A 15,484-nucleotide genomic window follows, 5' to 3' on the forward strand; every position below is an offset into this window, starting at 1 on the left:
CTCGTCCTGTGTGGACCCCTCCCCAGTGGGTGTTTAGGATGAAGAGCAGTGATAATTTGCAGCGAAATCAAACTCTTTGAGAGTGGGAATGGAGAGTAGAAGATAGAACATAGAACACAATACAGGCCCATAATGTTGTGCCTACCTTCGAATCTACTCCAAAACCAATCTAACCATTCTCTCCTACGTAGCTCCCTATTTTTCTTTTATCCATGTGTCTCTCTAGGAGTTTCTTAAATGTGCCTAATGTATCTGCCTCCACCATCACCCTTAGCTGTGTGCTCAATGCACCCACTACTGTCTGTGTAAAAAAAAAGCCCACATCTGACATCTCCCCGAAACTTTCCTCCAATCACCTTAAGGTTATGCCCTCTTGTATTAGCCAATTCCACTGTGGGGAAAGAATCTCTGGCTGTCCATTCGAACTATGCCTCTTATCGTCTTGTGCACATCTATCAAGTCACCTCTCATCCTTCTTCGCTCCAAAGATAACAGCGCTAGCTCGCTCAACTTATCCTCATAAGACCAACTCTATCAAGTCACCTCCCTCACATCCTCCTGGCCTCCAAAGAGAAAAACCCAAGCTCACTCATCCGAAGTGTGAGAAGAGTGGTGTTCCCACACATTCATCAGTGTAGATCAGCCTGTTTTTGTTTTACGAAGCTGGAAAGAGGGATGTTTCCAGGACTTGAGGGCAAGAGAGAGGTTGAGCAAACTCGTACTTTATCCTTTGGAGTGAGGTAGGATGGGGGATGTATATAAATTCATGAGAGGCACAGGTAGGGTGAGCACACTCAAAGTCAAAGCCTGATGGTTGGAAGTCAAAGCTTTCTGAAGGCTTAGGTGAAATATGAGGGGCAAGTTCTTCACTCAGATGGAGTGAGCTGTCAGCAGAAATGGTGAATGTGGGTTTGATTTCAACATTTAAGAGATATTTGGATAGGTACATGGATGTGAGGGGTATGGCACAGATAGCACGTATAAGTACAATAGGAGAAAAATATACATTCGCACAAAAAAAATATAGCCCAAGTCCCTGAGTGTCATGGCCGGTAGATTGATGGTGCATGGGATGTTGTCTTGGAGTCATATTTCTGCAAGAACGAGCACGCAGAAGTTCCTCATCACAAGAGCCACCCTCACTTGGCTACAGAAAGTTTAAAAAGAAGTATACCCCCAGAGTCTGCGAGAGCGGGGGCGCAAGAAGACTCTCGGCCTGACCTCCCGGTAGCGAACCTTGGCATGGACATGACAACGAATCAAGAAAATGTCAATACTGTTGAGAAAGCAGCAGCTGGATATGCTCTTCAGACCTGTAGGTGTGGCTGGAGTAAAGTAACATCAACTTGTGATCTAAAAATTCATCAAGGACGGAAGAAGTGCTTGAAAATCGCCAACCCAGGGAAAGTATCAAAACTGGGTGCCACACTAGCATAGTGGTTAGCGCAACATTATTAGCGCATTCTGGAGTGCGGAGTTCAATTCTGGCTCCATCTGTAAGGAGTTTGTACGTTCTCCCCGTGAACTGTGTAGGTCTCCTCTGGGTGCTCCAGTTTCCTCCCACAGTCCAAGTAGGTTAGTAGGTTAATTGGTCCTATGATTAGGCTAGTGTCAATAGTTGGTTTGCAGGCAGTTGACTAATTGGCTCATAAGCCCTGTATGCACTGTTTCTCCAGATAAAAAAAAATAAAAGATTGAAGGATTGCCAGGACTTGAAGACCTGAATTATAGGGAGAGGTTGAATAGGTCAGGACTTCATTCTCTGGAGTGGAGGAGAATGAGGGGAGATTTGACAGAGGTACACAAAATTATGAGGGGTATAGGTAGGGAAATGTAAGCAGGCTTTTTCCACTGAGGTTGGGTGAGACTGGAAGTAGAGGTCATGGATCAAGGGTGAAAGGTGAAATGTTTAAGGGGAACACAAGGGGGAACTTCACTCAGAGGGTGGTGAGAGAGTGGAACAAGCTACCAGTGGAAGTGCTGGATGCGGGTCTGATTTCAGCATTTGAAAGAAATTTGAACGGGTACATGGATGGGAGGGGTATGGAGGGGTAGGCTCTGGTTGCAGGTTGATAGGACTAGGCGGGTTAATAGTTTGGCACGGAATGGACTCGATGGGCCGAAGTGCCTCTCTGTGCAGTGGTGTTCTTTGACTTGATGACTGTAAGTATTGTGACTCAGGGTGAGGGACTTTAATCCCAAACGGATCTACCTGTGATTAACATGAAATGTGGAGATTTATATTTCTGTTATTAACAGGCTTGAAGAAATTACAATTTAATATCTATTCAGATCACTCTCTGTCAGACAAGTTAAATTCTTAATGTAGCATTTCCATCGGTGAGAAAGATTGTATTACACTTAAGTACATGTTTAGCAAATGGCTTCTGTAGAAATCAATTGGATATTTGCTCTGAGCCTTAAGCAGTACATTTTGTACTGAACGAATTGTTTTGTAGGTTGTAAATCTGAACAAGGAACATACAAGGTAGGGTGGGGTTTACAGCAAGGTGATTTGGCCAAACAGGTCTTTACTAGTTTCTGTGTTCCACCTGAATCAAGTTTATCATCGTGGGCATACAGTACCTACACATGGTACAAATGCGTCGAAAGTTAGTGATTTTTCAGCAGCAGTGAAGCACATTGCAGCCATAGGTTTAAATTTAATTTGGCATGAATTATACACAAATAGCACAAAACATAAGCATGACAACACCCGAGTAAGTTGAGAGAGCAATAATGGAGTAGAGTCTGAGAGAGCGAAGCTATTTTTAGGTCAGTTCAAGAACCTGATGGTAGTTTAAAGTTCAATAGTAAACTTATTGTATATACATGTTACTATATTTAAGATTGTTTAATGTTATTTCCAGTACACAAGTGTAAAAGAGAACAAAATAATTGTTACTCTGTATCTGATGCAGCACAAAAACACACAGTAATATAAAGAACACAAAAATAAAAAATATCAGAATAAATATAAATGCATAGTTACTGCCTGTTACGCCCCTGACATTTAGTGCAGCAATGAACATCATCCATTTCTGTCTGTCCTAGGCCACCTTATCGATTGTACCTCAGGCGTGGTTCAGGGTCCTCATTTCTGAACTATAAATACATTAAATAGCTTGTATTCATTGATTGTATGTCCAGTAAAGTGACGCTAGGCTCAGGAGTGTCTGTACATAAAGTGACTGACAGGAAATGAGTGGTTGGGGGTGTGGAGGGGTGTGTTAGTGGGTGGAGGTGTTGATCAGCCTTACTGCTTGGGGAAAGTAACTGTTATTGAGGCTGGTGGTCCTGGTGTGGATGCTACGTAGCCGCCTCCCTGATGGGAGTGGAAAAAGCAGTCCGTGAGCAGGGTGGGTGGGAGCCTTCATGATGTTACTGGCCCTTTTCCGGCACTTTTCTGTATATACGTCCTTGATGGCGGGTAGGCTGGTGCCGGTGATGCTTTGGGCAGCTTTGACTACCCAACTACCTAGAGATTCATTTTCTTGCAAAAAAAAAAGAAATACAATAGAAAAATCTATACATAAACATATAAAGACAGACAAAGAATGTGCAAAAGAAGAACATCATCATAGTAGATGTGAATCTTACTGGATACAAAAGGTTGAAAGCGTGTATCCAGGCTCAAGGGCCATTTGAAGTTGTGCCTCAGTGAGGTGGGAACAGGACCAACCCCTTTCTTTGCCCTTGTTCTCTTTCAGGGGGAGTGAGCTCTGACCGGCCGATGGGCAGCACTCCAATCCAGCTCAAAAAGGTCAAGCTGGGAGGGCTGCAGGTTGTCCGTCGGCGTTTGCTTCAACGCTATGAGTCCCACCCTTTCCTCTCCTGCCTGGCTGGGCTCTACGGATGCCAGTGGAGACGGTACCAGCGTACCAGGATCCTTCCCGGAGAGCTGTGCTGCAGCAAGGTAAGCAAATCCTCCACCTGGTGGTAACGTAGCACATGGGGAGCGGCTAGTTCCCAGAGTCATAGAGCACTACAGCACAGAACCAGTGATAAGTCCTTTCCTGGTTTGTCCTCCCAAAGTGTAGCATCTCGCATTTGTCTGCATTAAATTCCATTTGCCCATTCAATTCAATTTGTCTGCATTAAATTCCATTTGCCCATTCAATTCAATTTGTCTGCATTAAATTCCATTCAGCCCATTTTTCCATTTGGTCCAGACTCTGCTGCAAGCTCTGAATGCCTTCCTCGCTGTCCACGACACCCCCAGTCCTGGTGTCATCCATAGATTTACTGATGCACTTTATCATGTTATGTTAGGGTAGTGTGGGTAGTGGCTCCATATGTCACTACTACAGGGTGTGACGACCCTGCCTTACACGAGTCCCGGGCTCAGCTGGCTCCGGCTGACAGTACCCGGTATGGGCCCCTATCCAGGGTTACAGATCCCACTGCCTTGTGGGTATCTTCGGGAGAAAAGAAGGTTAAGGAGTAAACCCTACACAAATCCGGAGTGGAGCCCCTAACACGTTTGGATGATGTATCACGTCACCTCCCGGCAGCTCCTGCAGCCAAGCTGATGCCAAATGTGCTGCTTCACATTCCCTTGGACCACATCCGCGAGGCCGAGAGGGAGATCTTGATGTCTGGGCAGCCCGGGATCTCCATATTCATCGCCCAAGTTTGCGCCCCAGGGCTAAACCGGGTGCGTCCATTGTCTACTTAGACAGACGGAGCCATTACAGTATTATGTTATCGTGCAGATCATTGATATAGATGACAAACAACAAAGAACCAGCACTGATCCCTGCAGCACTCCACTAGTCACAGGCCTCCACTCGGAGAAGCAACCATCTAATACCACTTATCTCGTGAAGTCAATGTCTAATCCAATTTACCATCTCATCTTGAATGCCCAGTGACTGAACCTCCTTGACCAGCCTTGTCAAATGCCTTGCTAAAGTCCATGCAGCCAACATCCACTGCCTTGTCTGGTAACTTCCTCAAAAAGGAAATTCTTTTTCAGACTTTCACAAAATTTAAGAAGAGCACGTGAATCTCCAGGTCTGGACAGCTACAGGTCATGCAAATTTAGAATAAAATGATATTTATTTATTTAGTGATACAGTGACGAGTAGGCGCTTCCGTCCCTTCGAGCCATATCGCCCCAGCAACCCCAGACAAACTGGATTAATCCTACCCTAATCATGTGACAATTTACAATGGCCAATTAGCCTACCTGGTATGTCTTTGGACTGCAACAACCGGGGGAAAACCCACTCAATCTACGGGTGGACATACAGAGTCTCCTTACCGATGGTGCTGCAATTGAACTCTGGAGAGCCCTCAGCTGTAATAGCATTGCGCTGACCACTACATTACCGTGGTAATTCATGGTGGGCAATGACGTAGTGGAATGAATATGATTCTCTATGAGCAATGCGCACCGAATGCTGGAGGAACTCTGAAAGTAAGGCAGCATCTATGCAGAGGAATAGTCAGTAGTCATCAGATCTGGAAAGAAAGGGAGCAAGAGCAGTTCTTGCTGGTCAGGAAAGTTGGGTGCCATGGTGGCGTAATGGTTAGCACGGTACCATTACAGCTAGGGGCATTGGAGTTTGGAGTTCAGTTCCAGAGGTGACTGTAAGGAGTTTGTGCGTTCTCCCTAGGACCATGTGAGTTTCCATCAGGTGGGGTATGGAGGGCTGTGGTTCGGGTGCAGGCAGATGAGACTAGGCAGAAAACAAGGCTGGCATGGATTAGAAGGGCTGAAGGGCCTGTTTCTATGCTGTAGTGTTCTATGACTCTATCTCATAATCCCTCTCTGTATATTTATGTGCCTGTCTCTTAAACAGACTTTTAGCCTTTAAACACCACTATCATATCTGCTCCCACCACCTCCCCAGGCAGCCCACCTGCCTCTCTGTAAAACAATCTTGTCCGCACATCTCCTTTAAACTTCCTCTTCTCAGCTTAAATGCATGTCCTCTGAATACTTGACGTTCCTACCTGAGAAAAAAATCCTATCTGTGCGACCAACTATAGGAATTTACCCTGGGAAGATGACTGTTAGCATCCACCTTATCCACGTCCCTCATCATTTTAAACATGATAAGATTTCCTACATTCCAGGGAATAAAAGCCTAGCCTGGTCAAAACCTCTCCCTCTAGCTCAAGCCCCCTAGTCCTGGCAACATCCTTGATCAATTCTGTTAACCATAGATATTGAGCAAAATGTGTATATTTCAAAGTAAACATTCAATGTAATTATCAAAACTCATCTATGTCACTATATTGCTACCCTGAGGCTCATGTTCTTGCGGGACTTCGCAGTAAATACGAAGAAACACAACAGAATCAATAAAAAACCATGCACAGTACAGATCGGTAGATAACCAGTGTCAAAAGACAACAAATTGTGCAAATACAAAAATAAAAAGTAAAATAACAATAAATATTAAGTAATAAATATTGAGAACGAGAGTTGTAGAGTCCTTGAAAGTGAGTCTGTAGGTGGTGGAATCAGTTCAGAGTTGAGGTGAGGGAAGTTATCCACCCTGGTTCAGGAGCCTGATGGTCGAAGGATAATAACTGTTCCTGAACCTGGTGGTGTGGGACCTGACGCTCCTGTACCTCCTGCCCGATGGCAGCAACGAGAAGAGCACAAGGCCTGGATGGTGGGGGGCCTTGATGATGACTTTCTGCACTCTTTCGAATTTAGTGGCACCTTTTTTTAATATAGAAGAGTGGCCAAAAACTGAGCACAACGCTTGAAGTGCAGCCTCACCAGTGTCTTGTGTGATACTCCAGCTAAATCGTCATAAACCTTAACTGGGTAGAACAGTTAGGATTGGCCAAACAGCCTGCTTGTTTTTTTAGAGATGCCACACGGTAGCAGAAAGTTCTGACCCAATCAGATCGGTCCTATTCAAACAATGCAACACCAGAACAGCTTCCAGAATTATACAAATGTAACACTAGGGCACACACTGATATATCTATTTATTAAGATATAGCCTGGAACAAGCCCTTCCAGTGCTTCGAGCCACACCGCCTAGTAGCCCCTGATTTATCCCTAGCCTACTCATAGGACAATTAACAATGACCAATTAACCTACCCAGTAGCCCACACTTCCCAGTTACACCCATGTGACCAATTAACATATTAACCCGTACGTGTGGAGGCCAAAGCAGGAGTTGATAGGTTCTTCATTAGTAAAGGTGTCAAAGATTATAGGGAGAAGGCAGGAGAATGGGGCAGAGAGGGATAATAAATCAACCAAAATTGAATGGTGGAACAAACTCAATGGGCCGAATGGCCTAATTCTGCTCCTATGATTTTGGGTCATTGGTGTATGGGAAGAAATTGGTGCATCCACATGCTCACGGGAGGCAGCAGGAATTGAACCAGGCTCACTGACGTTGCTCTAACCACTACACTACCGTGCAGTCCTCTGAGGAGAATCATTCAGCATTTCCTTACTCCTTTTGGATTCTAGTGTTTTTGATCCAAGGCTCTTTCAGAAGTCAAGAGAGAGGCATAAACGTTGCTTTGCAATCGTTTTATTAAATGCTAATAGAACAAAGAGAATTGGAAACATAGAATTACAAAAGTCAAGGAGCTCAGAACAAGAACAGGAAAAGATTAAAGAGAGTAAAAGTGGCCGGACAATGTGTTCAACTCTTTTTATACCATAGATAAGAAACATTCCATTCAAATATGTAGATAAGGGTTAACCAATCAGACCGGTCGTATTCAAATAATGCAACACCAGAGCAGCTTCCAGAATTATACAAATGTAACACTAGGGCACACACTGATATATCTATTTATTAAGATACCGCATGGAACAAGCCCTTCCAGTGCTTCGAGCCACACCACCCAGCAGCCCCTAATTTATCCCTAGCCTAATCATAGGACAATTAACAAAGACCTACCAACCGATATATCTTTTAAATGTGAGAGGGAACTGGAGCACCCGGAGGAAATCGACACGATCGTAGGGGGAACGGTCAAACTCCTCCCAGACAGCGGCAGGACCTGGACCCGGGCGCTGACACTGTGAAGCGTTGTGCTAACCACTGTGCTACCTTACATACTGTGACCACTAGGAAACATACTAGACAGTTACGTTAATATAAGTAGTTATGTAAAATATAAGCAGGCAGATAATTGTTAAACCGCACAGGAAATAACAATTATACAGTCTAATCAAACACTTCCTTTCTTTGTTGACTCCAGTTTGAATTTTTCTGCTTTGGGATTCTGGTGTTGACCTTTGGCCTGGCGTTTGTGCTCCTGTACTTTTGGAGTGAAGCAAGGAACGATTACAATGACTTTGATTGGTGAGTCCAGTGCGTTCAAACCCTAGTTTGTTTCCCACCAGGTGTAAATCCCTACTTCAGCATCTAAAGTTCAAAGTAAATGTATTATCAAAATATATATCTGTCACCATATACTACCCTCAGATTCACTTTCGCAATAGAGTTAATGAAAACCCGAACACATTACTATTGAATTGGAAAGAGATTAATCCTCCTACTACATTTTATTGGTTTTCTCAAACTGTCTTGTTTAAATCTAGAAAAAAATAGAAGTGTCATTTATGACCCATCTATTAAATTTGATGAGACTTGGAGACCATTTATTCAGTATTTCCACATGACGTAATTTGACCCTTGCCAATCTATTTTGTGATTTCAATATATGGGGAGAGGAGCGGAAGTGGTGACACTATTGGTTCTATCTGAGGTATCATAATAACCCTTTCCTGTTCTTTTTCTTTTCCTTAGTTTTCTTTTAGTTTGGGTAGATTAGTTTTTTTTCTAATGGGATTTTTTTTTTCTTTTTCTGTTTTTTTACAATATTTTTGTATTTTATGTATACTTTTTATATAGTCATACTTTATTGATTCCGGGGGAAATAGGTTTTCGTTACAGTTGCGCCATGAATAATAAATAGTAATATGTAAATTATGCCAGTAAATTATGAAATAAGTCCAGGACCAGCCTATTGGCTCAGGATGTCTGACCCTCCAAGGGAGGAGTTGTAAAGTTTGATGGCCACAGGCAGGAATGACTTCCTATGACGCTCTGTGTTGCATCTCGGTGGAATGAGTCTCTGGCTGAGTGTACTCCTGTGCCCACCCAGTACATTATGTAGTGGATGGGAGACATTGTCCAAGATGGCATGCAACTTGGACAGCATCCTCTTTTCAGACACCACCGTCAGAGAGTCCAGTTCCATCCCCACAACACCACTGGCCTTACGAATGAGTTTGTTGATTCTGTTGGTGTCTGCTTACCCTCAGCCTGCTGCCCCAGCACACAACAGCAAACATGATAGCACTGGCCGCCACAGACTCGTAGAACATCCTCAGCATTGTCTGGCAGATGTTAAAGGACCTCAGTCTCCTCAGGAAATAGAGATGGCTCTGACCCTTCTTGTAGACAGCCTCAGTGTTCTTTGACCAGTCCAGTTTGTTGTCAACTTGTATTCCTAGGTATTTGTAATATATTGCTAATATGTGAGATTTTGGGAGGTTTACTTGACTGTATACTTTTATAATATAATTATTATTAATTAGTACAATCCCAATTGCTCTGTACTTATTTTTTAGTTATGTGTATGATGTTGAAACTAATAAAAAGATTGGGAAAAAAAAAGAAAACCCGAACACAGTAAGACAGAAAAATAGCCATTGTCAAAAGACAACAAACTGTGTAAAAACAAAAAGAAAAAAACCCAGCAAAAATAATAATAACAGATAAATAAGCAATAAATATTGAGAACATGAGTTGTAGAGCCTTTGAAAGTGAGTCCCTAGGTTGTGGCATCAGTTCAGTGTTGAGGTGAGTGAACCATGTTGGTTCAGGAGCCCGAAGGTTGATGGGTAATAACTGTTCCTGAACCTGCTGGTGTCGGACCTAAGGCTCCTGTACCTCCTCCTTGAAGAGAGCATGGCCTGGATGAACTGGTCTCCCTAGCAGCACAGTGGATCTAGGTAGGTTAATTTCTTTTTCAGGATCTGGTGATGAAAGCAGTTATTTCTCATTTCTGAATGTCCTTGAGTTGAGGTGAGCCATCCCCTACTGTATCTCTAAATTTAAAAAAAACAAGAAGCTCCCATCTCCAACGGGGCTGCAGAAACACCTTCACCAAAAGGACTTCAGTGGTTCAAATTGGTGGCTTAACGCCACTCACAACACGCTGGAGGAACTCAGCAGGTCGGGCAGCATCCGTGGAAACGATCAGTCAATGTTTCGGGCTGGAACCCTTTGTCAGGACTGAAGAGGGAAGGGGCAGAGGCTTTGCGCAGCTTCCCAAAGGGGAATTAGGGATGGGAAATAAATGCTGGCTTTGACAAATGACACCCATAAATCAAAAAAAAATCTGGTTACACCTGGCTGTGGCGATGATTCTGATTTCAAAGTACATTTATTATCAAAGTATTTATATAGATTACAGCTCTTGAGATTCGTCCCACAGGCAGCCAAGAAACAGAAACACCATGGAACCTGTTCAAGAAAACATGAAACACCAAATGTGCAAGAAGAAAGGACAAATCGTGCAATCGGCAAAAAATTGAGCAAACAGTACACAGAGTATCAAATGTCAAACTGGTAGAGTTCAGTTCAGTGCCGTGCCGTGCTGCTAGCCAGTGCAAGGCACAAGGTCATTCTTTGCCAAAACACCCCAGTCCACATCGATCGCCCTGATCAAACTGCTCAAAAACAGGAAAAAAATGTGTTAATTTTCCTGATAGTCAAGGAAAATATTAACCAGGTAAACACAGGGATACACATTGTAGGTAAATATTTGTCAAGGATAGACATTTTATATCAATTTTAAGGAAGTGGAACTTTAAAACATCTCTGGGTCTTGGTAAGATTGTTAGAAATTAAATGTCTAGGATTCTTGGCTTGAGAGTACTGTCTGAAGGATGTTGTGACCTATCTTCATATTTCACTGGTTAAATTTTGGCCAGAATATTTATATCCAGTTCCGACCATCTCTCAGTAGATCTCTCTCAATATTGGCAGGGAGGGGTGGTAGAGAGAGTGAAGTCAGAGAAAGAGAGTGTGAGAAACAGTAAGTGAGATTGTGAAAAGAGAGAAATGGAGAAAAAGAGTGTGAGGAAGAGAGCACCAGTGAGCACAAGAATTTGATAGATAAAGAGCAAAAGAGTAATTGAGAGAGCGAGAGAGGAACAGGGATAGACAGAGAGGTAGAAAGAGTGTGAGAGAGTAACGGGATTATAGGTAGTACTGCATTTATGTGAAGAAATGGGGGAAACTAGGATTATTTTCTTTGGGAGCAGAGAGGGAAGGAACACAATGTTCTGATGAGAGTTCAATGGAATGGAAGGGTTGTTGTCCGAAAACACAGAATTTAACTCATTGCCAAATGACCATATGTGTGTTGTGGAGGAGTGATCTGGAATGTACCATCAGGAAAACCTGAGATTCATTGTTAATTTTCATAAAGGGGACTGGATAAATGGGTGAAAAGGGATACGAGGAAAGAAAAGAGAGAATTAAACTAATTGGGGATCTGTTTCAAAGGTCCAGTACAAAAACAATGGGCAGAACAGCCACTTGCATTGTATCTAATTTGCTTTGACATAATATAAATACAATTGACTTCTTGTTTGATGTTTGATATTCTATGTGTTGTTCGCTTGCTTTTTGCCGTTTGTGTAATTTGTTCTTTTCTGGTGCGTTGGGTGTTTGATGTTTCCTTGAACAGGTTCCATGGTGTTCCTTTGTTTCGTGGCTGCCTGTGGGAGGACAAATCTCAGAGTTGTATTCCATATACATACTTTGATAATAAATGTACTTTAAATCTTTGATAAAACTCTGATCTGGGGTTTATGTTTTCGTTTCTTTCTTCTCCAGGAATTTCTACAGGGACAGATGGATCCCATGGTCATCTGTGGTGCTGGGTGTGACAGCAACGTTTTTTACATATATTGCCATATTACTGGTGAGTGAACTGTGTCCTCTCACAGATCGATTGTCAAAGGTGGTGAACAGTGAAATTCCTAGCTCTTGTACCCATGCCATAACCGATGAACCACGTATGCCATGTCCTCAGTGGCTGTCTGCATCTCCTGGTTTCCAGCATTTTAATTCCCACCACCTCCATATTCATTAAGCACATAAATCATAGGAACAGAATTAGGCCATTCGGCCCTTTGAGGCTGTTCCCCCATTCCTTCAGGACCTGATTTATTATCCCTCTCAACCCCATTCACCTACCTTCTGTCCGTGACCAATGATACCCTGATTAAACTTGGAGAACTGTGGGCAGTTTTGGTCTCCTTATTTAAGAAAGGATGTGCTGACGTTGGAGAGGGTACAGAGAAGATTCACTAGAATGATTCCGGGAATGAGAGGGTTAACATATGAGGAACGTTTGTCCGCTCTTGGACTGTATTCCTTGGAGTTTAGGAGAATGAGGGGGGACCTCATAGAAACATTTCGAATGTTGAAAGGCATGGACAGAGTGGATGTGGCAAAGTTGTTTCCCATGATGGGGGAGTCTAGTACGAGAGGGCATGACTTAAGGATTGAAGGGCACCCATTCAGAACAGAGATGCGAAGAAATTTTTTTAGTCAGAGGGTGGTGAATCTATGGAATTTGTTGCCACGGGCGGCAGTGGAGGCCAAGTCATTGAGTGTATTTAAGGCAGAGATTGATAGTTATCTGAGTAGCCAGGGCATTAAAGATTATGGTGAGAAGGCGGGGGAGTGGGACTAAATGGGAGAATGAATCAGCTCATGATAAAATGGCGGAGCAGACTTGATGGGCCGACTGGCCGACTTCTGCTCCTTTGTCTTCTTAAGGTCTAAACAAGAGCCTGTCAATCTTAGCTTTAAGTATACCCAATGACTTGGCCTCCATCACGCCTGTGGCAATGAATTCCACAGATTCACCACCTTCTGTTCAAAGGAATACCTCCCCAGCTCTGTTCTACAGGGATGTCCTTCTGTTCTGTGGCTGTGCCCTCTGGTCACAGAAAACATTGTCTCCACACCCATTCTTATCAAGGCCTTTCAAGATCTGATATCTCAGTGAGATCCTTCCTCATTCTTCTAAATTCCAGTGAGTATAGGCCCAGAGCCAACAATTACTCCTCATAAGTTAACCCTTTCGTTCCTGGGATCATTCTCATGAACCTTCTCTGGACCCTCCCCAACCTCAGCATCACTTTTCTTAAGATAATGGGTCCAAAACTGCTCACAGTACTCCAAGTGTGGCCTGACCAATGCCTTATAAAGCCTTAGCATTACATCTTTCCGAAACAGATCTGTCTGTCCTCGACCACCTTCACTGCCAGAGAGAGGCTAACCACAAATGAATCAAACAGCACCCCATGTTCCAACACCCACAGAATGCTGGAGGATCTCAGCTGGTCAGGCAGCATCCATGAAGGGGAATGATCAGCCGATGTTTCGGGTTAAGACCCTTCATCAGGACTGGAAAGAAAAAGGGAAGAAACCGGAATAAGAAGGTTGGGGGAGAGGAAGGAGTACAGGCTAGGCAGGTAATAGGTGAAACCAGGTGATGGGGAAGATGGGTAGGTGGGGGAGGGGAGATAAGATAAGAAGCTGGTGGGTGATAGGTGGAAACGGTAAAGAGATGAAGAAGAGGGAATGTAATAGGAGAGGACAGTAGACCATGGGAGAAAGGGAACAAGGAGGGAACCAGAGGGAGGTGATGGAGCAGATCAGGAGAAGAGAAGGGAGAGAGTGGAACCAGAATGAAGAATGGAAAAAAGAGAAGAAAAGACGGGGAAGATATTAGTGGAAGTTGGAGAAATCAGTATTTATATTCCACTTGAGTTGTCAGCAGCCCAAGGACATGGACATTGAATTCTCCAATTTCATGTAAACTGTTCCCCCCTGTCTCTTTTCTCTCTCCTCCTGACCTACCCAGTTCCTGCCACATTCACCCAAGCCCCTATGACCCTAGTTCTTTCCTCTCCTCCACCCACTCTATCTGCCCATCACCCACACACTCCCCCACTGGGTCCCCTCCCCCACTGTTCCCATCTGTCCATCACCCACACACTCCTCCCACTGGTTCCCCTCTCCCACTGTTCCCATCTGTCCATCACCCACACACTCCTCCCACTGGTTCCCCTCCTCCCACTGTTCCCATCTGTCCATCACCCACACACTCCTCCCACTGGTTCCCCTCCCACTTTCCCTTCTGCCCATCACTCACACTGGTTCCCTTCCTCCCATTGTTCCCATCTGCCCTTCCCACCTTCCATATTTGGTTTCATGCACCACTTTCTCTCTTATTGGATCCTACCATCTGCAGCCCTTGGCCACCTCCAGCTTTCACCTCCCAGCCTCTGTCGTTAATCTCACTCTCCTTTCCCCCCCCACCCATCACCTGGACCCACCTATCATATGCCAGCTCTTGATCCACCCATTCACCTCGCCGCTTTCGATCGGCTGTCACTCTTCTACCTTTCTCCTCTACACCCTCTCTAAAGCTTCCACATCTTTCCTATAAGAAGGTGACCAGAACTGAACACAATCCAAAACTGAACATTATACTCCACGTGCAGTCCAAGCAGAGATTTATCTACCTGCAACATGACCTTGCAGCAATTTAACTCGAACGCCCGTCTAACAAAGACCAACACACCATACGGCTTCTTAACATTTTCAACTTGTGCTGCAACCTTGAGAGATTTGTGGACATGGACCCCAATCTCCCTCTGTTCTTCCACACGACTAAGAATCCTGCTATTAACCCTGCATTTTACCTTCATCTTCCAACGTGTATGACTTTACACTTCTCTGGAATGAACTCCTTCTACCACTTCTCGATGGAGGTAATCCAGCCAACATTAGATCAGGTTAAAAGGTCGGCACAACATTGTGGGCCGAAGGGCCTGTACTGTGCTGTAATATAATATGTTCAATATCCTCTGTGGGATCTTGCTGCTCATAGAATTGACAGCCATGTTTCATACAGTAATTAACGCAGAAGATCACAGCACAGTACAGATCTTTCAGCCTATGATCTTGTGCCAACCTTTTAACCTACCCTAAGATCAATGTAACTCTTCCCTCCCATATAGCCATCCATTTTTTCTATCATCCATGTGTCTAACTAAGAATCTCTTAAATCTCCCTAATGTATCTGTCTCTACCTGGCATAATTTACATATTACTATTTAACTATTTATGGTTTTATTACTATTTAATTATTTATGGTGCAATTGTAATGAAAACCAATTTCCCCCAGGGTCAATAAAGTATGATTATGACTATGACGATGACTACCACCACCCCTGGCAGTGCATTCCTTGCACTGACCACTTTCTGTGTTTTAAAAAAACACCTACCTCTGACGTCCCCCCTATTCTTCCCAACAACGTCTTAAAATTATATCCCTCGTATTAGCCATTTCCACCCTGGGAAAACATCTTTGGTGGTCCACTCAATCTATGCCTCTCTATCATCTTGCACACCTCTATCAAGTCACCTCTCATCCTTCACTCCAAAG

General features: G+C 43.8%; 1 protein-coding gene across 1 annotated transcript in view; it reads left to right on the top strand.

Moving 5' to 3' along the window:
* Positions 1–15,484, top strand: part of gdpd4a (glycerophosphodiester phosphodiesterase domain containing 4a) — a 99,673-nt gene that overhangs the window by 19,960 nt on the left and 64,229 nt on the right. The window contains exons 2-4 of the mRNA XM_063054642.1: positions 3,711–3,916; positions 8,195–8,298; positions 11,851–11,938. Of these exons, the coding sequence (XP_062910712.1) occupies positions 3,734–3,916; positions 8,195–8,298; positions 11,851–11,938 (375 nt within the window). The 5' untranslated portion in view covers positions 3,711–3,733. The remainder of the gene's footprint in view (positions 1–3,710; positions 3,917–8,194; positions 8,299–11,850; positions 11,939–15,484) is intronic.

The sequence above is a fragment of the Mobula hypostoma genome, chromosome 7 (assembly GCF_963921235.1).
Source record: "Mobula hypostoma chromosome 7, sMobHyp1.1, whole genome shotgun sequence".
Lineage (NCBI taxonomy): Eukaryota > Metazoa > Chordata > Chondrichthyes > Myliobatiformes > Myliobatidae > Mobula > Mobula hypostoma.